This window comes from Pan paniscus, chromosome 10 (genome assembly GCF_029289425.2).
Source record: "Pan paniscus chromosome 10, NHGRI_mPanPan1-v2.0_pri, whole genome shotgun sequence".
Classification (NCBI taxonomy): Eukaryota; Metazoa; Chordata; class Mammalia; order Primates; family Hominidae; genus Pan; species Pan paniscus.
Window position 1 is genome coordinate 46,114,795 of NC_073259.2, and position 23,931 is coordinate 46,138,725.

The window sequence follows — 23,931 nt, forward strand, 5'->3', positions numbered from 1 at the left end:
AGAGTTTGCCTCTGCAGGATGGGTTATTAAGTTGAAAAGGCAGTCTTTAACCATGGAGCAGAGTTTTCCATCTCTGTGTAAAACCATGTGGCTGTCATATAAAATTTGAGTTCTTGATTTTAACTTGACTAACACTAGGCGCTAACTGAGCTCAGTATCTACTTAAATTGCTCACACAGTTCCAGTAGATAAAGGTAACTGCTAATGTGCATTATTAAACTGCTTGCATGCCTTCCTCTCCTTTTCTGTAAGCCTCACCTTAACACCCCTGTCTTCCTGCAGTCTTTTGACCTAACCTTCAGTCTTCTACAAGCCTGGCCAGCGTCTGCCCATTTGTACTCCCAACCCCATAATATATATGTCAGCTTTTTCTCTTTTCACCATTTATAGCACTTCAGCCTTCCCCCTTCTAGTCAGAATTTGATTTAGAGAAATGAGTCTGTTGGATGTTGAAGACTTAATTCAGTTTATTAGGAAACAATTACATATGCTATTCAACACAGCAACTGCAACTATTTTGAAAGGCTAGGCCTGAGTGTCTATTCTAATAGGTGTAATTTCTTCCCACAGATCATCAATTTCTACATGAATATGCTGATGGAGCGAAGTAAAGAGAAGGGCTTGCCAAGTGTGCATGCATTTAATACCTTTTTCTTCACTAAATTAAAAACGGCTGGTTATCAGGCAGTGAAACGTTGGACAAAGAAAGTAGATGTATTTTCTGTTGACATTCTTTTGGTGCCCATTCACCTGGGAGTACACTGGTGTCTAGCTGTGAGTACCCCTTTCATTTTTGATAAAATGTAAAAGCTATGTACGTATAGAACACACAGAGGGTAGTGAGTAGTAGTTCTACATGTTCCCTTGATTATTGAGAGAAAGAGTGTTTAGTAGTAGGTTGACTAAAATCAGATAGATCTATGAACTTCCTATCAAGATTGGGATGTAGATTTTGAAGAAAGCTGTGGAATTTCCCTTTCTGGAAATATTTAAAAGAGAGTTATAGGGTGTCTAAGCAGCCTTAAAGGAAGGCATGGGGGGAAAAAAGTGACTTATTAATGATGCTGCCACTCAGATTCTGTGACTGTTATTTTCAGCCTAATCATAACTTACCTTGCATACTTGGTAATTTAATATTTTTATGACTCTGTGAGCATTAGCTTAATGTGTTAATAAAACTATTTCACAGTCTGTTTTGGATTACATTTCAAAAGCATAAAGCCAAAAGGAACTTCTCAATATAAAGAAAGAAAACCCAGAATCTGCTCACCATCTTTCTGAAACTTTGTGGAAGTGATTTTGAGATACTCACCTTATATTCCCTGAAAATCATGTAGTTTCTTCACTGTTGCCCACTTTGCAGAGGGAGAGAATGAACATTAGAAAAAGGCTTCACAGCAATAATGGGGCCACCTGTTGATGAGTGCCATCATAGTTTTATGTAAATAACCCTTCATTTTTTTTCTCTACAGATTAAGCATAATATAATGCAAAATATCAGTCAAACTTGTCATGATTTTGTAGGAAGTCTGGCAAAAGGTTCCAAAGGGCAGGGAAGGGAAAAACTGATAAACCGATTTTCTTCATTTCATAAACACAGAGACTTTTTTTCTTATTCTCAGGTTGTGGACTTTAGAAAGAAGAATATTACCTATTACGACTCCATGGGTGGGATAAACAATGAAGCCTGCAGAATACTCTTGTAAGTAGGGAGTTGAGGACAGAAGAGTTTGATATCGGGTATAGGTGGTGTTTTTCCAGTAATTGAACTCAGTTGTTTGATACCTTCAATGGAGTGATTGATAAAATCTTCATATTAAGTAAAAATGCATATTTTGTATCTAAGTAAGTTTAGTTTAAAAACAATACCAAAGTATGCCCTAATGGGAGCAATTACTATCCTAATGCACTAAAATGTAGACTAGATATAAAGATATAGATGCTACTTAGAAATCATTTAATCCAACCTCCTAATTTTTCAGATGAAGAGACCAAGGCCCACAGAGGTGCCTTTCATTTGCCCAGGTCCTATTAGTTAGTGGCTCAGGTGGACCAGAATGCAAATCTCTTTATGCTCCACCTGTTTCATTTTCCAAAATACCTATTCCTCACTGTACCACTCTGATGGCCAGGAGGAAGTACAGTCCACAATGGTGAACAGTTTGCACTTAAAAGAGAGCTCTATCGAAGGTATGCACTCAATACATTGTTGATTTGGATTTAATTTTTAGATAGGACAGCCAAGCCTAACAGTAGTAAATAAATACCTCAATAGTACCAGAAAAACACTTTTCTTCCGTTAGATTGAGTTCTAAAGGACCATATAAACCAAGGAAAAGAATAAAAAGAATTGTTCCTCAGAAGGAATGGTAGGTAGAAGGAGCTTAACTATTAGAGGCAGAGGTCATGTTCCTTTTGAGTTGACAGAGTGGACATTAGAAGAGACAAGCTAGAAGAGGCATGCTCAGCTCTGGAGAAAACTTAACAATCCAGGGATTCCCTGCCCAGCATTATATACTCTTTTCCTCAGAAGAGCAGATGAAACAAATTTGTTCCTAGGTATTGTCAGCCCCATTCTTAGTGTGGCAGCTGTCATCGATGTTCCCCACTGCTTATCTCATTCTCTCCTGATACCTTTAGGCAATACCTAAAGCAAGAAAGCATTGACAAGAAAAGGAAAGAGTTCGACACCAATGGCTGGCAGCTTTTCAGCAAGAAAAGCCAGGTACCTTTCATCTTGATGAAATAAAAATCCTAAAAGTAGGGTATTTGGGGAGGAAAGAATTCTACTGCTTAATTCCCAGGGACCACCTGTGTTCGTGTCTAGCCTGACTTCAGCTTGGTTGGTTGGTTTCTGGGGGAGGATAAATTAAGCTATCCATAGGAAAAGTGATAGTGTGTTTCTTATGTAGAACTAGGTTTTCTAAATGCCCAGATATTTTACTAAGCTTTTCACTCCTAAGGGGAATGTTTGCTGATTATTTGGCCTCTGGGGGAGGGAGCAGTTTTTATACCCTTAGGTGCCATGGGAGTCGGAGATATTCTCCTGTTTGATTAATACAGAGTACACAGACCTGACGGGAATGTTGTATTTTGTTTCTTTGAGCCTCTGTTGTCCTGACTGGGGGGCCAGAGTCATCTGTTTATAATTTAGAGAAACCTGTACAATTTATATCTTTTGGTTCTTATTTTTAATCTAAGAAGGAAAGAAGCTTGGAAAGATGTCATTTTTGTTGTTGTTGGTCTTCCAGGAAATTCCTCAGCAGATGAATGGAAGTGACTGTGGGATGTTTGCCTGCAAATATGCTGACTGTATTACCAAAGACAGACCAATCAACTTCACACAGGTGAGCTGAGCCTTCCATAGGGAGCTCTAGGATTACTTTGTCTCCAAGCTGCCCTGTAGATGTTTTTCTCTCCAGTTGTTCTCTTTAGGGGCCTCTACCCTAACCTTTAGCATGCTTCAGCCCATGATTCATAACACTGATGGTTACTACCTGAATCACATCACAAAAGAAAGAAAATTAGTGATAAGCCACGTCCTGGGTTACCACACCTCAGTTATTGTAGTAAAGGTTTCAAGAGCAGAACCTTCTCTGCCTGTCTCCTCTACCTACTGTAACTTCTAGAGAGAACTGGGACCAGAGCAGGTTTCTTTAGTTCCCTTGCATTTCGTTAGTAGTCAGGTTTGGGAATAGGCCATACCTCAATCTCCTAGTGTAATTTGTTATGCTGCCCCCTCCCCTGACCCCTCACTTGATGAATCTGGTCAGTCTTCTCTTAGAGAGTGATTGGTCATTTCTGTCCATGTGGTCTCTCAGACCAAAGTGGATTGAGATTAGAGATTATGGTTTATTCTGATGTGTTCTCCACTTTTACTTCTGTTTGAATCAGTGACTTTACCAGATTTTTCTACCATAGCCCTTTGTCTAGACCAGCCTGAGCTGACTCTTCAAGTTCCCTTAATTCTTCTAAAAGGTGAATTTTTTATTTTTAGGCCTAGGCGCATATCCTCTTAAAAGTTCAACATAGAAGACTTATTAGACACCATTCTCAAAATTCTTAGAGACGTGGGCATAGCCTGGGGATTCCTGGAAATACCCAGTGTAACTTCTAAGGCTATAATGATGAAAAATAACAATAGAAAAAGCAATGAAAAGAAAAAAACCACATGTAACCAAGAATGAATAATTTAAAAGACCAGAAATACAACTGAGACTGTTTGTTGAAAACCTTGCAAAAGAAAGAAGTATGGGGAAAGGCGTATCAGGTCTAGACAAAAGCATTGAAAATTAAGGGTGTCTCTGTGTCCCTACAGCAACACATGCCATACTTCCGGAAGCGGATGGTCTGGGAGATCCTCCACCGAAAACTCTTGTGAAGACTGTCTCACTTAGCAGACCTTGACCATGTGGGGGACCAGCTCTTTGTTGTCTACAGCCAGAGACCTTGGAAACAGCTGCTCCCAGCCCTCTGCTGTTGTAACACCCTTGATCCTGGACCAGGCCCTGGCGAGATGCATTCACAAGCACATCTGCCTTTCCTTTTGTATCTCAGATACTATTTTTGCAAAGAAACTTTGGTGCTGTGAAAGGGGTGAGGGACATCCCTAAGCTGAAGAGAGAGACTGCTTTTCACTTCTTCAGTTCTGCCATCTTGTTTTCAAAGGGCTCCAGCCTCACTCAGTCCCTAATTATGGGACTGAGAAAAGCTTGGAAAGAATCTTGGTTTCATATAAATTCTTGTTGTTAGGCCTTACTAAGAAGTAGGAAAGGGCATGGGCAAAAGGTAGGGATAAAAACCACCAGCATATACATGGACATACACACACACCCACACACACAAACACACACACACACACAATTTTCACGATGTATGGTCAGGAATGTGACTGTAAACTGGACTTTGGGGCCCAGGCATAAGTCCCTTCCTCCAGGACCTTTCCTATTTATATGTCCCTATACAAAATCCATCTGCTTTTATACGTAGCTGTTTTATCATCTGTAGCTTCATCCTATCCGGAGGCACAGCACATGAGCCCTGGACAGGTCCCAAAGTTCCAAGCAGTCCTTTCCGTAAAAGCAGGGGTTTGCATGTGCTACCAACACATGATACGGGGAAGACCCACCCAGGGAGCGGTTTCAGTGGCACAACAAAGCACCACTTTTACTGTTGCCTACTTCTGACCAAGAAGAAAAAGGACCTTAGTATTTAGCATAAAATTCCAGCGCTGGATGAATGCAGATCTAGTTTGGTCTGTGGCTAGTTTAAATATGTTTCTAACCACAGAGAATTTCATATATATATACATATATATATATACACATACATATATATATATATGTATGTATAAAATTTCACAGGGATATGCTTTTTTTTTTTAAAGACTGAATGTGTTCACCATTTAGCCTGTAGATTTATTTCCATTTTCCAAATTCCAGCACACAGAGATCCCAGCCCCTATGAGTAGGGTGTTTGTGGACTACCTAATGGAATATTTTGAGGCCTGGATGAACTTTGCCATATGGGTAGAGGTTACAGAGGGAGGTGATATTTTCAGCTAAAAAAAAAAACGGGTGGAGTTTGGACTGATCAACTTGAGATTTAAAAACTGCTATTCCTTTTGTTCTTTCTAGCATCTCTCCCCACCCTCTGAGAGCTCCTCAGGCTTAGATAGTGAAGTGATCAAATGCCAGTGTCATTTTGTACTTAAGTTCCAAAGTAGGAACATTTTATACTTTTTTCTGTATTGTAATAGGTAGTTTTGTATGAAATCTTTTCTCCTCTCCTGTTGTACCGCATTCTTTCCAGCATTGTGCTTTTTCCCTGGGCTTATTTGAAAATTTTACTGTTTTATACAAGCTCGTTTAGTACATTTTTCTATGTTTTACCACAAGTTACAATTTGAAAAGAAAACTATTTTTTTTAAATATTCCATTGTTAACTGAATGTTACTGTTTCCACTCCAGCAACTACATGTCCTCCCTTCAACTGCCTGCCTTTTGGGGAAAGACCACCTTTTGTGTGTTTGTTTTTTCTCTCTCTTTCTTTCCCTTTCTCTTTCTATCTCTCTTTATTTTTCTTTCTTTTTCTTTGTTTTTGAGTTTTCTATAGGAAATAAATAGCTTTCTATATATGAGTTGCTGGGGACCTTCACATTCTCTTTCAGAAAGCTGTGGCATGCAGTCTCATTGCAGGACTCCTGGAATATTGTCTGGTTCTTGGTATTTACTGTATGTAAGCAACAACTTGAAAGGTGGCAATATGGTGTAGATTTGGACTATGAATCAAAAGACCTTTTTCAGGTTCTTTCACTATTGTCTGGGGGACTCAGAACAAGATTGTTCTCTGTATTTATTGTTTGTCCATTTAGGTAACATCTGTCTTACCTTCCTCACAGACTTTGTACAGACCAAAGCAACAAATATTTATTGCCATGTATAGCAGAAAATGAAACATGCAACAAAAGCACTTTGAAAAATATATAAGGAATTGTTGAGCCTGTCTGAATTTGGGCCCCCTTTCTGACTAATGCAGTTTTGCACAAGGTAGAAGTTAGTGACCCTGAGACCATCTTACCACCCTGGACCTGGTCCAAATACAGACTTACACAGTGGACCATTCTTTCCTGAGCTAGCCAACAAGAGCAGGAGTAGTATCTGGAAACTTTCCCCTTTGTTTAGGGGTAGGCTTTGATGACCAGGAACAAAAAAAGGTATTTCTGCATTTTATGGCCCAAAGGCATGTTATTAATATCTTATGTAATTTACTTTAAATAAGACTTTTTTCTCCTGTGTTCCCCTTTCTCCTGTGTCCACTGCTCATATTCACCTGCCTTCCCTAAAAAAGGAATATTTGAGGGATGATAAGCACTAGATGCCAGCTATAGAGACCTCAACAGAAACCATAATCCCAAGAATCACTCCGAGACCCTGAACAGAGAATATCAGACAGACCTTTCTTACCCATTTGAGAAACACATGGTCTGAGGCACAGAGGCTAGTTACATCCCATTTGTCACCTGGGACCCACCATTGCTCCCAGGAGTCCTATTTAGGGTTGAATATAAGAGTACTTTTCCCTCATCCAGTCTGGGGAATTTGTGTCAGTTGACTCCTCTATATGAGATGCTTCATACTTCTATGTGGAATTAATTTCTGTATTCTTTAGCCACTGTAATCATGCTAGCATCTTCTATCCACTGCCCCCAGCAATGTTAGCACCAAGATCCTGAGGTAGAAACAGAGATAACCTGGAAAAGCACTTCCACCAACCCCATCTCATAGCCTGTCCATTACTGCCTGGTTTTACATGGCCCTTAAGTGGCTCTAGTGGGCAAAGGGGGAAGAGTTCACTTGAGAGCCCCAATGTTTTTAATGTTTCAGTTTCTGGGTCCTGTGCCATCCCTCCAGCTTTTAAATATGTCTTCCTGGAGTAAGAGGACTGACACCTGAGGTTTCTTTTTGTTTGGTCCACCTGGATGGACTAGCATGAGGTGGAATATGATGCTTTCACCCTGGGAGTTCACATACCCAAGAGAGTCAGAAAAAGAGGTGTTAGGCTATTAGGCCCTATTGTTAAACAGGCCACGTGCTGAACTACTGGGAAGGGTACCTTATTTTCCCGCCCAGGAGCAATGCATCTACAGCTTGGAATTCCATGGGAAGGGACAAGGCTCATCCCAGCATCCTTTATTATAAGTCTAGGGCCTTGTTTTACCTGTACTGACTCCTAACATCTGTCTACTAAGAACACACACTACCATTCCCAGCTTTGAAGGTGGAAAAGGAAACATGGGACAGAGGGTTATGCTGGTCACCTGTTAAAATAAAGGATACCTTACACATACTTCCTTTGTGGGAGAGAAAAGAGTGGCTAGGAGGCTTTGAGCTGGGACCTCGAGGAAATGTTATTGTGAGCTGTCTCTTTGGCCTGTCAGGGAGATGGTAGGGATCATTCCAATTATGTGAATGGTTGGACCACGTGTCCAGGGGTCTTATCAAACTCTTAAGATTCTGGAATGGTATTAAGTGCCACAATGTTGCTGGGAAGAGGAAGTCAAGGCAGAGATTCAAAGTTAAATTTTTAAGGCCACTGGCTTGGTTTTAGAGTTAAGGCGACAAGACCTTAGCTGCAGAATTTTCTCCATTCCAATCTAAGGAGTAGCCATCAATTCCTTACTTCTGGAGATTGCCTTATCCTTTGCAGAACACAAGTGCTAGGAAAGGAAAAAGTGTGGGAGAGTGGCACACAAGAAGTCCAGAGTCCAGTCCACTGGAGACCCCTCATTCAATTTACTTTTATTCTTTTCACAAATACCTACTGAGTAATTGTACGCAAATCCTATCTCTTTGATGCCTTCCCTGATCACATGATCTTAATATCTCTCATCTGGACATCTGCAGCCCTTATAATCAGAAAATAATATAAGTCCACATGGTATTTGTATTGTAATTCACCTTTTGCATCATGAATGGACTGAGACATGTAGCCACCAAGGGCAGGTAAATGATTTGGTGCTTTTTTTTCAAACCAGGAATAAAAGCTGTTTCTTTCTGGCCTGCCAGTGATGAGGTAGAGGTAATTATTTAACATTTATTTAGAAAGACAACATTGTGGGCCAGGCACAGTGGGTCACACCTGTAATCCCAGCACATTGGGAGGCTGAGGTGGGAGGATCCCTTGAGCCCAAGAGTTCGAGATCAGCCTGGGCAACACAAAAAAAAAAATTAAAAAAAAAAATATTGTGGAGGAAGGAGGACTGCTCATGGCAGCCTGCAACCTCCTTTGTGGTCCCAAATCGTTCATCTCTGGCCTCAAACCTAACGCTCCACTCTGCCCTTAACAAAAACACCTTCCTCAGCATTTAGCATGCTCTTTGGGGTGGGTGGGGGTTCTCAGTCTCTATCCCAGGGGCCTTGTGGAAGTATTTTCTCTACACAGCTTTCTGTTAAATAGTTTCCTCCATCCTTTTTATTCCGGTGATACTGTGCATCCCTCATAGATTGAGACTCTGAGGAAGCCCCTCAGGCTAGGTGTTTTACAAGCACGTGTTTAAGCACTGGCCTTAGGCGCCCTGAAGGGTGGAGTGAAAAGATGGTTTGACTATGGAAATAAAAGCCACCTTGTTCTCAGGTTTTTATAGCCTGCTGACCTTGTCCTCAGGATCTTAGAGTCTGTATTAGAGTCTGTAGACCTTATAGTTAACTAATTTAGGAAGCTAAGCAAACACCAAGCAGTACACCTTATCAAGAAGGCAGACTCATAGGCATGTAGTTCCATACAGAACTAGAAGTAGAGGATGAAGGGGCAAAGGTGGAGGTAAGTCAGGGATAATGTTGCCTTTATCTGCCTATCTATATGATTCTTCCTAATTTTTAAAAAGTTGACTTATTTAAAATAAACTGTGGATCTTGCTTTCTTGCTTTGACTGGAAACTCCCTGGTAAAAAGGACTTGATGGTGTTTGTCTCTCTGTCCCCCTGTCTCTGTGGCTGTTTGCTCTGTCTCTGTCTGTGCCTGTGTCTCCTGATCCAAGCTGGACCAGTGATTGGATCCTCGGTGTGGTCTGGATTTCTGAGTCCACCCCTTACCCAGGAGTCTGAATACTGTTCATTCATTTATTTCATCCCATATACCTGGAAGTGAAGCCTGGAACGCAAATAACATGCAAATGTGTGGCTCTTTGGCACTTTAAAAAACCAAACCTGTCTGTGGAGGCTGCCAGAGAACTTTCCTGAGGCCAAACACACCAGTCAGGACTTCCAACCCACCCTGCTAACTGTGGCCTTCTGTTCTTGCTCCTCTCCTGCACCCCTTTCTTCTCACAATATAACTTCGAAGTGAAGTGCTTGCCACTTTTCTACCTGTAAAACTCACACTCATGACAGTAAAACATAAGAAAGCACCAACTTCTCAAAAATCTATTATTTTGGGGGAACAGTTTTCTCTATGTTGGGTTAGAAGATCCTCTTCTTGTCCCCAGGATGTTCTCAAATTCTAAGGTTTTCTTTTAGTCATGGTTAAGACTTTGAAGCCAATTGAATATGGAGTGAGTAGGGAAATCTTCAAGCCACGTTCGCTCTCCTGATTCCTGAATGTGGTTAAAAATAGCTGACGAATGCCTGGGTCTGCACCAGGTATCACCAGTCAGGCAATAGACTGTCCCTGCGAATGGGGACCTGGACCTAACCATGGGTCAGAGTCAGCCTTTATCCCAAACCACTCCCTGGGTATCTGGTCTAGTCTTGGGCTCTGCAGAAAGTTACAAAGGGAAGGGGGTGGGGTGCCTGTTCCTTGAACCCCAGGAAAAATATTTTACTTCCTTACCTTCCTGTGCCTCATTTTTCCATTGTCCCATCACCAGCCAATCATCTCTGCCTATAAGAGTCAACCCATCACTTTTCCAGTAGCATCCCCCACCACTCTCCCCTGCCCACTCTGCCTCAGCCACAATGGCCTCTTTGGTGTTTGTCTAAGAAGCCAAGCTTGCTTTTACTTCAGGGCCATTCTACTCAATGCTTCCTCTGGGCTCTGGTGGAATGTTACCCTATACCCCAGTTCTCACACCCCATAGCTTTCTTACTCTCAGTTTTTCCCCACAGTACTTAACAGCATCTAACTATATTACAAGTTGACTCCCCCTTATCTGAAATGCTTGGGACCAGAAGTGTCTCAGATTTTGGAATATTTGCATTATACTTACCAGTTGAGCATTCCAAATCTGAAACCCAAAATGCTCCAATGAGCGTTTCCTTTGAGTGTCATGTCAGCATACAAAAAAATTCAATTTTGCAGCATTTCAGATTTGGGATGCCCAACCTGTATTAAATGATTTGTTTTATCCATCACTAAAATATCTGTATTCCAGGTGCTAGAATTATGTATTCCAGGTGCCTAGAATAGTTGAAGGAGAGAATAGTTGAAGGGACGAATGAATTCCTGTTATTTAGCATCTTTGACCTGTGCTTCCATCATGAAGCCTCCACCCTATTCCAGGTTCTCACATGTTTGTGTCTAGTTTATACTTCCTACCTCAGAGTCTCTGGCTTCAAGTTCATTGTCCATTTGGCAGTTAGACTTGTTGTCTTCAAATAGTGTTAATGATAATATAAACATTTATCGAGACCTTGGCCTGAGACTTACATGTCAAATACTTTATATGTATTACTTCATTTAATCTTCACAAATCTATGATGTAGGTACATTATTATCCCCATTTCTCAGATGAGAAAATGAGGAGGATAGGGATTGAATAATTTGCCCAGAGTCTCACAGATTTTCAGTGACAGAAACAGGGAGCATATGACTCCAAGACCCCTAAAAGTGCTAGAATCTGCTGCTTCCACGTGGCCACATGACTTCATCTCAACAGGAAAAACGCCTGACCTAGACTCCAAGGGGACTCGACCAAAGTGAAACCAAATAAGAGAACCTTTGACAAAGTTCTCAAAGTCATCTTCTGCTTTTCTCTCGTGAGCAAGATTGAGGTCCTTATTTGTCTTTTCATCATAGTTTGGAAGTCAAGGGGAATGAGAAGATCCCTCTGTCATTGGGTTCATTTTCTCTTGGCTTCTCCAGACAGGGATAACAAGGAATTCTCCTCACCTCTCCCATGACAACCCTTTCCTGTCTGTCCTTTTTCTTTTTGGCTCCTCCTTTCATCCTCTGCTCTTGGCTGTGCACATTAGCAAACCTCTTTTCCCTCAAGGTCTCTAGTCTGAATCCAGAAAGGGGAAGCCTAGGGATTGAAGGTGGTGAGGTAGGGAGACATCAAGTGGATTCAGCCTGTCCCCACCGACGGCCTCAGGAATCCAGTGTGCCAGGCGGTGGCCTTCTCTGGGGATGACCTGGGGACCTATACTTGTAGGAATTTGGAAACATTTCTAGTGCTCCATTTTATCTTTTTGCCTCGGTCTGTGTCTCCCGCTCTGTCTCTTCAGCATGGAGTTTCCTCGGCCATTCCTACTGGTTTGAGAATGTCAGGAATGCAGAGCCTTGTGCCCTCCCTCTCCTCCACCTCCCACCCCCATACACTGAGCCCCTCTGCCCTGTAGAGGCGGAAGTTAGTTCAGCTACAGACTGAGGGGGAGGGGTGCCGCCCTGTTACTGGAGAAGGAAGACAGCACACATTCTGGCTCAACCCCTCCTCCTGCCCTCTCTCCTATTTCATCCCCAAAATCAGTCTGCCACTTTCATCTTCCTCTTCAACAGACAGCCTTTCCCACCCTCACCCCTCACTGGAGGCCTCTCTTGATGGTAATTACTCCTAATTGTTTTCCCTTGGCTCACGAAGCCTTTCCTTGCCTGCCCTGAGCCAGCAGCTCTCCTGTTTCTGCTCAGAAAATGGGCTCAACTCTCATGGAAAGAGAGGCTAGCCTCTTTGGGCTTCAAAACCCTGGCTTTCTAGATCTAAGTCAGAGGGGAGGCACCCACTTGGGCTCTCTCAAGGCAAATTGCAACAGAGAATAGTGACCAAACCCTAGCAGCAAGGTCTCCTGAGGAGCTCTGAGCATTTCTCTGAAGATCTCAGCACCAGAGAAGGTCCTTTGAGTCTGGCTAGGAAAGGGAACTACAGGACTCTTGAATGGAGTCTCCAAGCCCCACAGCTCTGGCCCTGGTGGTGTGGAGATGCCTATCTCTCGTCAGCCATTCCCCTTCTCACCAGAGGACCATCCTCCACCTCCCACGCCCCTCAGTTCCATGTACCATCCTACACCCCAGCCAATAAGGTGAGGAGGCCTTTCCCCAGAGCTTGAGACCATCTCACATCCCCTCACTCACTTGGACAGGCACACATAGGCTGGCTTTATGTTGTCCCCTCCTGGTAGCCCCTGCTTCCATATCGACACCACAGTAACTGGTGGTAGGGGTGAGGAAGGAGGGTGAAGATCATGGTTAGTGTGGTGGTGAGGAGGTATACACACTGTCCCTTTCTCTTTCAGCAGGGCTACTGATCCTGATTCATTCTACCCTCAAAAGAAGGTCCCTAGTGGTCTAGGGCTCTTGAAAATCCTTTCTACCCCCAGAAAAGGATTGTGTGGTATCACTGAGAGAGCAGAGGACATAGAAATATTTTATTTATTCATTCATTCATTCAACAAATACTTAGTGAATGCCTACTATGGTGCTGGAAACTTTTGGCATCTCTTGGCCCAGGCACGTAACACTTTGCTCTAGCCCCAGCCTAAAATATCCTGTCCCAGGGCTCAGTTCCATGGCACCTGGCAGCCTGAGCCACATCGCCTCCCACCCACCTCCACCCCAACTCATTGCTGCTTTGTGCAGCTGTAAAGCCTCTTCTAGTGGGCAAAACAGGCTCTGCAAGAAGAGGCCTGAGAAGTAGACTTAAGAATGGAGGAAAAGCCAGTTTTACCAAATCCTAGACCTCTAAGGAGTCTCAAAGACACACCATAAAGGGCCTGAGCTGAGAGATTTCCCTTAGACTCAAAGATTGCATGGTTGGACCTTCTGAAGCTAGGTCTCTTTTTCCTTCTTTCCTATATCGGGGCCAGGGAATCAAATTCTATTTTTAACAGAATGTTTACATGAATCTAAGAGTCTTCTTTTATTTATTTACCCATCTCTCCATTCATCCTTCTATTCATTCAACTGCTTACTCAGTATTCTAGGAGCTACTCTGTGCCAGGCATGGGGATAGAGGGAGGAATGTAGCATGGTCGCTGGTCTATGGGCCTATCCTTTGGTCCCCAAGTTCTCTCTCTCAGCTTTGGCTACTTCAGATCTTCCTTCTCTCCTTGTGTAGGGGACCAGACTCCAACCCAGGAAGTCTCTCAATGGATAACTGGAATTCCTACATCAGAGGCCACTGGTAGTCAGGGCCAGCCAGGGGAATAGAGGCCTGGCTAGTGATAGGAGGAATGAGGAAGGTGCCACCAGGCCACTGAGCCCATCACTGTGGTTTGGCTCCTCTGGTGAAAAAATAGCAAGCCTGGACAACTATCTCCCTGTGTCCTGAGCTCTGGGTTGCTCCCAGATGGGAGTTGCTCCATTAAACAAACCACAGCCAAAGGCAATAGGGGCCCAGGCCCACAGAGCACTAGAAGGCGGAGTGGGAACATTGGGCCCAGGACAGAATGTGAGCCAAGCCCGTCCATCACAGGCACAGTGGTGTGAGTGAGGCCCAATGGCTGGATGGAGGGATGAGCCCACGTAGCAGGAGCTGCAGGTGAGTCAGGGAATGAGTTGCCACTCCCAGACTCAGGCACAGGACAAATCTGAGACAGCCACAAAGCAAATAAAGTCAGCTTTCTAGAGTCTGATTTAGGAATTAGCTGAAGATTCTTCCCCCAAAAGTGCCCAGCTGGGTAATAGGTTGAGAATAGGGTTGAGAAGAGAAGGTTATGACCAGACACCAGTGGGGTGGGGAGCATGTATGCATATGTGCGTGTGCTATTTTGAGTTTGGGTCTGTGTAATTTCTTTCTCCTGTGTCTTCTACTTCAGTCTAAAACCAGAAAAACTCTGAGTGGTTTGGGCTTCCCCAGGCCTCTCCTCCCCTTTCCACATGTGGCTGAGGGTGAGTTAATGGGACCTGCACACACAGAGGCTCACACAGCTTTGCAGACAGAGGCCCATTCATACCAGGAGTGTGCAGCACCTCTCTCCTGGGCTGGCCTGCAGTGCTGCTCCTGTACCACCAGCATGTGTGAATGAGGGACGTGCGCCCTTGCACATGCAGCCTTGCTCTTCAGCACACACACACGCAGCCACGCTCAACTCTTTTAACCCTTTACCACCATGTGCAGGGTGGCTCTTGGTTCTTGGCTTGGGCTCTGGCTTTGCCTTTTTTAGTTTCTTTTACCCAATGTGGGACCCACCTGAGTTAACCCTTAAACAACCTCCTCAGAACCCCAGGCAGTCCACCTTGGTGGCACTTGCTCGGGTAGGGGAGTGCCCGGGTAGGGGAGTGCTCGGTAGGGGAGTGAACACAATCTCAGCCAAAGAACAGCATGGAGATGCCACCTTCCAGTGGAGGGAAAGAGAGGACTGTTAAAATCTGGATGCAAGCCACAGCCATGCCACTAGCAAGCTGTGGGACCTCAGGCAAGTTATTTGACCCCTCTGGACTTCAGTCTCTGAACTGCGAGGTGAGAGAAGAGCTTGAGGAGGGGTAAACCTGAGGGCCACAGATAACCCCCTGAAATGATACACAAAACATGTAGAATTCTACATTTTGCTGGAAAGAGGTTTCATGAGTTTAGCCAGCTTCTTCTGGGACCCTTGAACCCCCTCAAAACCTGAGAACCAGTGAACTCAAACATTCCAAGACCCTGTGTGAGTCAGTTTCTTTGTAAGTGATGCGGATATGGCCATTAGAGTCCACTCAGTCATCTAAAGTCAGTGTCAACATCACCTTGCCCCTAGTGCCTGAAGTTAGTTCCCCTACATGACCCCAATCCTATACCCCTAGGTTGTGGAACCACAGGCCCCTATCACATCCAGGAAGAGCTCAGCTCCGGGTCAGACTGATGCTTTCTCATTGGATGGACCCCTTTCTTGAATGGGGTCCAGTCTAGCAGGAGCCATGGGGCAAGATGGAATGGAGGATGGGTGAATATCAGGAATAATAACCATGATACTGGTGTCTACTGAGTGCTTACTATGTGCCAGGCATTGTGTAACAAATCAATAAAGTACATAATACCATTATTTCCATTTCACATATGAGGAAACTGAGGCTCATGGAGATCGTCAGTTGCTCGGGATCACTCAACCAGCAAATAGAAGACACTAGCACTGACAGAAGATCTGTCTGACTCCAAAGTCTCTACTCTTAGAAAAGAGAAGGAATGAGAGGACATTTTTGGGGGGATGACCCCATCTCTGGTGACATTTCAGATGCATTGGGCACTGCGGTGCAGCATTTGGGGCACAAAGCTGCATGAGGGATCTCTCTGGGGAGAAGAGGCCAGAGCCAGCAGTCTACCTCAGCCAGTCCTTGGGGGTATGAGGGCAGCTGGGAGGCTGGCTGAAGCCACTGGCTCTCCAGAGCTTTTGCTGAGGACTTGCTCAAAAGCCTCTTTGTTCACTGTTCCAGCTTCCACAAGAAGCTCTCCACCCCTGGGTCCTCAGGGACCTTGGGCTGCCCCACCAACATACAGGGGTCTCCAGCCCCTCCCACCGTCAGCCAGAAAACAGCCAGCCCTCATCACTCTACAGGATTTTTAAAAGGATGGGTGGCTCAGGGACAAGGGACAGGACTGCTAGGGAGATGGGGTGGGCAGGAGGGACTGTGTTAGGAAGAATCAGTAGAAGTCCTGTAAGCCGGCTGCTCCCCAAACAAACATTTTACTTCTTTTGGAGGCCAGGAATGAAAGACTTATTAGCTGTTTATATTACTTAAAAGAGTTTTGCAGATGCTTATTAATTTGTAGTTATTAATATTAATTATTATTGATTATTAAAGGACTCAGAATCCACTTGCTAACACTGTTTTCTCTGTCTTCTTCCTGTAATCCCTTCCATTGCCCCCTTCCAGCCTCTATGCTATCAGAAAGAGTGAGGAAGACTGGAAAATATGCCAGTGGGATACTTGACAGGTCCCCTTGAACTGAACTCCAGCCTTCTTCATCCCCAGACTGGCATCTAGAAGGAACCAGAGAATGCAGGAAGGAGTCCCAGCCTGAAGGTTCTGGAGAGTAGAGTCAGCTCCACTGGGAGCAGGGAATCAGGGCATCTCTAGTGCCTTTTCTACTTCTCTTACTGGACACTCCTAAGACTGGTTTTCTTCCACTTTTTGCTATGGCCCTTCTGGATCTGAGGTCTGTCTCCTCCTGAGGGTAGGGATGGCAGTCATTGTTGCATTTCCTAAGCTCAGGAAGAATATGATTCACAGCTCTGTGGGAGCCTAACTTTCTCTGGCTCCTCCTGCTTGCCTGGGCCCCACTCCCAAAACCTCTCCTGCTCCCTGCTCCTGCTCAACAGTCACCTCCTGCTCCGCTCTGGTACAGCCTGTCTTTCTGCTCTGGGGCTTGTGGTGTTAGGAAGTCCTCAGGACTAGGTGGGCCAAGGACAGACTAGAAACTACTTAAGGCACAGGAAGGCAGGGGTACTATATAAAAAATTAAGATTTAATTTCTGATATTTCATATTTTTAAAGCATCAAAGTAATCCTCATGGCAAAAGTTAGAACTTCGTCAGACTTCTTTATACTTAATCGTTAGAATTGCTTTCATTTTGAATACCAATCGTTTCAAAACTTGGTATTTGTAAAGGTTTTAATCCAGCTCCAATAGTTTTGCACTGTCCCTAAACAAGAGAAAAAGCAGCCTGGAAAAATCAGCCCTGCATGGCCCCAAAATGGGGGTGGAGGGATGGCAGAGTGCTATGAAGAGCACAGCATTTGGGGCCAAGAGGCTTAGGTTCAAGCCTCAAAGCCATCATTCGCTAACTGAGGGCCCTTAGAATTACCCTCTCTGATCCTCCATTTTCTCCTAAGATGGGCATAATCTTATCTATCTACTACCTACATAATATTAGCCAGTTACTTCGCATATTGTAGTGAAGGCCAAATGGGATTGCAGGTGTCTAAGCACATTAAAATAGTCACTGCATCAACATTAATCGTCATTAGAGCAAAGAGTGGAAGGAACGTCCCATAGCGATCACTAGAAGCTTTACAACAGCATCTTGTCCACTTCCCAGCCTCTAGTCTAACTCAAACATATCCAGGGAGTAGACCCCAGCCCGCCTCACTCTAATTCTGGGCTCAAAACTTAGGAAGGTCTTTCTGTTGCTGAAATAAACACTTCTTGGTCACATGAACAACAATCGTTTAATTCAAGGCAAATTTCTAAAAGGGTTCCCTTTGCTTTACAAACACCACCTGACCAGGCCTGCAAGGGAAGGGGAACCATTTTAAGGGGCCCCCACCATGCAGGGCAGCTTGGTCACTGTGCTATCGATGAGGACATCATCTGCAAGATCACTGTTTTCCCTCTGGCCGTGGTTGGATGAAGCCGAGTGTGCTGTTCTCATTGTTTGGGCGCAGCATCACAGGCTATGAGTTGAAAATTGGCTCTCCTTGGACAGTCCTCAAGCACTACATTTTTTTCAGTGACTCTCACCAGACCCACAGATGAATTTACCTTCTCTGCGTATGCCTTTTGACTGGTTCTGTTTCAGGGAACCGCAAGCTCAATAAGCTCCACTGTTCTACCAAGCTGGACAAACAGCCACGTCTCTGTTCTCTTGGCCAGACCCTGAGGCCTGGAGTCCTGCCTTCAGGAATTCCAGAATTCTAGAAAGTTAGAGCTAGACAAGACCTCAGCCTTCATCTAGTCTTGCTCCAACCACTGTGCGGATGGGGAAACAAGGCATGGGCTGGGGATGACTTAAGGAGTATAAAATGTTGGGCTTTCTTTTGTCAAGCCCAGCATGTGCCTCCTATAGGCACCAGTGGTCTCTGCAAGTCCTGGCCTGCTGGCCTCGCAGCCACAGAGAGCTCGGACTCTCTCAGGCAGCTCACTTCATTGCTGGAACAATAGCAATGTTCTTCCTAATACTGGGCAAAAATTGGCCTCCCGCCTTCCTTTAATGCTCACCTGCTTGTGCAGTCTCCAAGGAGAGATAGGTCTGGCCTGCATAGAACAATTGGAAATTAATTCATCCTTAAAGGAAGTGGAGCAGACTGTCCCAGGTCATTCTTGGGCAGCCTCTGCCATTAGATTGGAGAGAAGGCCCAGCACTCTGGGTCTACACAGACTCTGGATATAGAGACCTGGATTCATGTTCTGTTGCCTAAGAGCTATTAATACACGATGGTGAGCATGTTACTAACCTGTTTAAGCCTCAGTTTCCTCTACTGTGAAAACAGAGGTAATAGGAGTTTCCTATGTTGGTTCATTCTCTGTATGGCTCACCCATGATCCTAAGATGGCTACCTAGAGAAATATGGCTAAAGGAATGGGTCATTCCCTCTTGTCTTGCTGGCACCATACAACTTGGAGAACCTGTTCAGATATGCTTCCATAGATCTGCTCAACAGCCCCGGGAGGTAGACAGGGAGGTTTACTATTTGTGGTTTACAGATAAGAGAACCAGGCTGGGAAATTCTAAGTGGTTTGTACAAGATCACCCAGCTAAAAAGCAGGAGAACTGGGACTTGAATCCAGGCCTCCTGAATTTGGTGACAGTGCAGACTTGCTCCGTGCCATCAGGCCTGGCTCCTGGTAAGGAACACTTTGAGAAGCCTTAGTGGGGCTTGGTCTCATGCCTCACCCAGGGCCTGGCCATAGTGGGTGCTCGGGGGACCTTTGTCTTTTCTGCCACAGCCTGAGCCAGAGTGGAAGCTGGGCTGTGCAGCAGAGCAGGAACCCAGCAGGTGGCAGGGACAGCCTGGCTGTGCCTGCTTTCTCCCTTGGTGGTGGGGACCACATGCTAAGCTACATCTGTAAACATGGCCACAGCCTCTTTCTGATCCCTTGAGCTCTGTGTCTCTGCATACACGTCTCTTGGTTTTCTTTCTCCTTTGACTTCACTCTCCTCCCCACTCTCCCCATGCCCCTCCTCTGTCCTGGATTTGATCTTCTGTCTCCTGGCCTCCTTGTCTCTCTCAACATCCAGTGTTTTTTTCTCTTGTTGACTTCCTCTTTCCCTCTCTCTCCCTCAGTTCCTTCTTTGGATCTTCCTGGGTCGAGCAGACAAGTGAGAGGCTTCTGCCGTGCTCAGGGCAAGAGGCTGCTGAGCTGCCCTTCCGTCCCCTCCTCCCTCCCCACACATCCCTCTCCCTTGCCCTGGCCCCTCATCACCTTGGCTGGCTCCTCCTTGATGCATGGGCTGAGGCGAAGGTACAGGGAGGCAGTTAGAGCAGCTTCCCTGGATACAAAAGCTTCTTTCTACCCCTTGGAGATGAGGTTTCCAGGCAGGTTATTTTTATAGCAGGGCTCAGGCAGGATTCTTCGGAGAAAATAAACAAAGTCATACACACCAGTCCTTCACACCCTTCAGCCCCTTCCCTGGAGAGGGGCCCAGCCTAGCTGTGCCGACACAGGGACGCCCACCACCCCAGAGGGGCTGTGGGGGCTGCTGCCGGGATATCAAGAGGCCAGGGGTCTGGGATGGGGGAGGGGGCGCCAAGGAGGGAGACTGACAGAGGTCCCCTGCAGCCCCAGTCAGGCCAGGAGGAGATGGCTGGAACCTTGGGGTCCCTGCCTCACCACTGGGGCCAGAGTCTTGGGTCCGGCATCTGTAGGGGAGAGTCAGATTCAAATGCAGGCATAACCCAAATTTTCTAAATGCCTACCAAGTGCCAGGCACTGTGCTTGCAGTTTACAAACACATTTTACTTATTCCTCATCACTGAATTCACTGAATTCAGTAGAAGTCATTTCTACAAGTTGCCACTTAGTATTGGCCTCTATGTGCCTGGCACTCTGTTAGGTGCTAGGGAGACAAGATTAAATGACACGTGGAGAGAGAGAGAGCCTCAGAGAGCTTTCTAACTGGTGAGACATTGATTAAATCCCTTACTATGAAGATTTCAAGGTGGATATTTTTATGCTCATTTTGCAGATGAGAAAAGAGACTCAATGAGGTCAAGTGACTTGTCCAGGGAAGCTTGGACTTTTGATGTCAAGGGCATAAGGGATCAGGGACTCAGAGATCTCTTGGGGCAGGTTTCTTGGGGGTAGAAATGTCAGCTAAGAGGGTGTAGAGGGCAAGAAGCCTGAGATGGGATAGGGGAACAAGGTACAAATCCACGTGCAGTTTTCCTGGGGTCTTGGGCCATTCCAGACCTAGGGTGGAGCGCACGTGGTCCCTCATTCCTGAGGGCAGGCAGTCAACAATATCTTGTCCAACCGATCCCAGAAAGGAAGGCCTTTCATAACCAGATTGGCTGCAGTCTTCTCAAAGCTCTTTTATGAGGAAGCCTCAGGCTAAAAAAAACTTCATAAATCATGTGCATTCCCCGTCAGGCATGACAAAAATACATGACCCTTGTGGGTCCCTGCCCAGTGAAGGCAAACAGCTCACTGAGGCAACGCTGGGAGTGCACACAGGCCTGCCACTGTCCACCACCTCCCTCAGCCGAGCATGTTCCCCAGCTCAGGGCAGCCCGCATCATCCTTGACAGGCCAGGGAATTCCAGATACCAGACAATCATTCTAATGACCCTTCAGGAGTGAGTTTCAGTGTGCTGCCTTAGCCTCCACAGGCATTCGGCCTTTTTTTTTTTTCTTTTGAGGTGGAGTCTCGCTCTGTCACCAGGCTGGAGTGCAGTGGCGCGATCTCGGCTCACCGCAACCTCTGCCTCCCGGGTTCAAGCAATTCTCCTGCCTCAGCCTCCTGAGTACCTGGGACTACAGGCACATGTCACCACGCCCAGCTAATTTTTGTATTTTTAGTAGAGACGGGGTTTCACCATGTTGCCCAGGATGGTCTCCATCTCTTGACCTCATGATCCGCTTGCCTCAGCTTCCCAAGGTGCTGGGATTACAGGCGTGAGCCACCATGCCCGGCCTCATTCAGCCTTTTTATGACTAATTCTGGAATGAAGGAATGTGTCTGTTTCAGAAGTTCCAAGTATCAATAGGTAGAGTTTTGGTGAATTCCCAGAGTCTGGGGAGCCCCAAAATAACATATTCTAGTGTCTACATTTGCTTATCTTTAAAAGGGAGCTAATAATACTCACGTCTTGGGGTACGAAGAGTTTGCAGACAGGCAGTGCTGAGCCCAGCGCCTAATGCATGGCAAGCACTCCAGCCTCCTCCTGTGCGCCAGGCTCAATCTCCACTCATTCATCAGGCGCGTGCCCCGTGCCTGTGGTGTGCTGAGCGTGCGCTGGGCGCGGGGTTCAGAGTCTCCTGGGGCCCAGTCCCTGCCTCCAGGAGTTTACACAGAACAGCCTCTGAGACTCCCAGCATCAGGCAAGACAAGCTGGTGGCCCTTCCAGGACCCAAGGCCTTCCCTCCCCAGCCTGAGGCAGGGGTACCCCCCCTCAATTCCCCAGTTACCTTCCCACCACTCTCCAAGGTCTCAGTTCATTGTTTTTTCATTCTACCGGGGGCTGACCTTAGTTGTGGTTTAATGGCCTTTTCCTCCTGCGGCCCCTCTTAACTGACACCTGGAATGCCTCTCTGAGCTGCCTCTCGCCTTTCTGTCTCTGCTAATGAGGTTTCTAACAAAGCCATGTGTCACTGGAAGTCTACTCACAGAGGGACTGCTGGACTGTAGCCTGGGGGACCCAGGCTCTGTGGGAGGAAGGGGATGTGGCAAGGGGGGAGGGCCGAGGGAACACAACATTTCTTTCAGAAAAGGCTGATGCCTGGGGCGAGGGAAGGCAGGAGGCTGGAGCCCGCTCCCTCTGAGCATGCTCCAGGGTGGCCACAGGCTGACGGCTGGAGAACTCACCCCAACCCCCAGGCTCTGGAGAACTCGCCCCAATCCCCAGGCTCTGGAGCTGTCATTGTAGCCACCTGAGCAAGGGCTGAAGGACCAGGGCCTGGACCTTGTAGGGTGCACCTAACTTAGTGTCTGGCACAAGGAGACACTGGGTGTGTGCTAGTGGCTTCTCTCTAGTCTGTCCACGTGGGTGGGCTTCAGAGAAGATGGCCTTGAGTGTCCCCAGGCACTGTCCTTTCTGTGCCGGGGAAGGTCTGTGTGCATCCCCAGCCAGGCCTGCTCCTGGAGGATTCCGTCTCCTAGGCCAAACTTGACAGAGGAAGACGAGCTCCACGAAGAGCCCTGGAGACCAGACCTTCCAGAGAAGAGACGGCTGTGCGATAGCCCAGGAATAAGTGCTCTCCAAGTTTCCACAGGGCTGTTAGATCCAGGAAAGAAACTCAGCTCTCAGGCTCAGGGATCAAGAGATTGTATGTAGAAAACACCTCATGGTACATCCGTAATCAGCCAACAGATCAAGCACCTACTCCCTGGAAAATGAGTGCTGAAAGGCTGCTCTTGGCAAGAACTAAACTCCAATGAAGGCACAGCCATGCAGTGTACTTGCTGTTACTGTGAATCTGGTACTGTCTGTTCATTCAGTTCTCCCAACAAACCTGGGAGGAGGAAGATGTTGCTGCCATTGCCCCCCATAACAGATGAGGCAACTGAGTAACAGAGAGGTTAAGCAATTGGCTCAAGCACACACAGCTGGCAAGCAGTAGTTATAAGATTAGAACTCGAGCCTGAACTCGAGCATGATGCTATACTATCTGCCCCACTTGCAGGGAGGGGGAGGTTTGGGAGCCTGGGAGAAGGTGGGGGAGCAGGAACAAGTCAGGCCAGTGGGCAAATCGTGTCAGCAGAGCAGTCTAAGCAGAGGGGAAACCAAAGAGAGGAGCCACACCGTCCTGGCCCTGAGTACACTGGGCCTGGTGGAGAAGCCAACCAGGGACAGAGACAGGAAAGCTGGATGAGAAGGGCCTTGGGTGCTGATCTGAGGAGCTGCCCTGTGCCTGTAGACAGTGTCTCAGTAGAAAAGTCTGGCCAAGTGCAGACTGGAGGGGACAGGCAGAACCATGACCCAGGGAGCCGGGACAAGTCACTAGAACTCTCTGGATAAGGAGCAGGCCCCCTCTCTGACCAGCCTGGGGCAGGACCTCCCTGTGTAGAACAAAATTGTGTCCATCAGACTGCTGTGTCCAGACAGCTCTAGGTGAGGGCTGAGATCACATGCAGTGTTCCCAGATCGATTTGCTAGATCTGAGGGTCACCTAGACTATGATTGTTTTTATGGTTTCCTTAAGTCAACTTTCTCATTCTCTTTTACTTTACTCAAGTTTACTTGAAATGAAAACTCTGTAACATGGGATTGATATTCTACCTTTTCCTCCAATACTTATTAAAATAAATCTGTTTTACAGGTTTGGTCCCTGCCAAAATACATACACATGTACATTAAAATATAGATACTATATATAACACTATTAGAATGCAAAACTTTCATCCAAGTTCTACCTAAAATCACC

The 23,931-nt window shown here is 46.0% G+C and overlaps 1 protein-coding gene across 6 annotated transcripts in view; it reads left to right on the forward strand.

Annotated features, from left to right (window-relative positions):
• Positions 1 to 9,428, forward strand: part of SENP1 (SUMO specific peptidase 1) — a 65,502-nt gene extending 56,074 nt beyond the window's left edge. For all 6 annotated transcript variants that reach the window (XM_063593066.1, XM_003825790.5, XM_008951134.6 and 3 more), the window contains 5 exons: positions 571 to 774; positions 1,623 to 1,702; positions 2,641 to 2,725; positions 3,252 to 3,347; positions 4,319 to 9,428. In XM_063593066.1, coding sequence (XP_063449136.1) covers positions 571 to 774; positions 1,623 to 1,702; positions 2,641 to 2,725; positions 3,252 to 3,347; positions 4,319 to 4,381 — 528 coding nt within the window. In that variant the 3' untranslated portion in view covers positions 4,382 to 9,428. The remainder of the gene's footprint in view (positions 1 to 570; positions 775 to 1,622; positions 1,703 to 2,640; positions 2,726 to 3,251; positions 3,348 to 4,318) is intronic.
• The last annotated feature ends 14,503 nt before the right edge of the window (positions 9,429 to 23,931 follow it).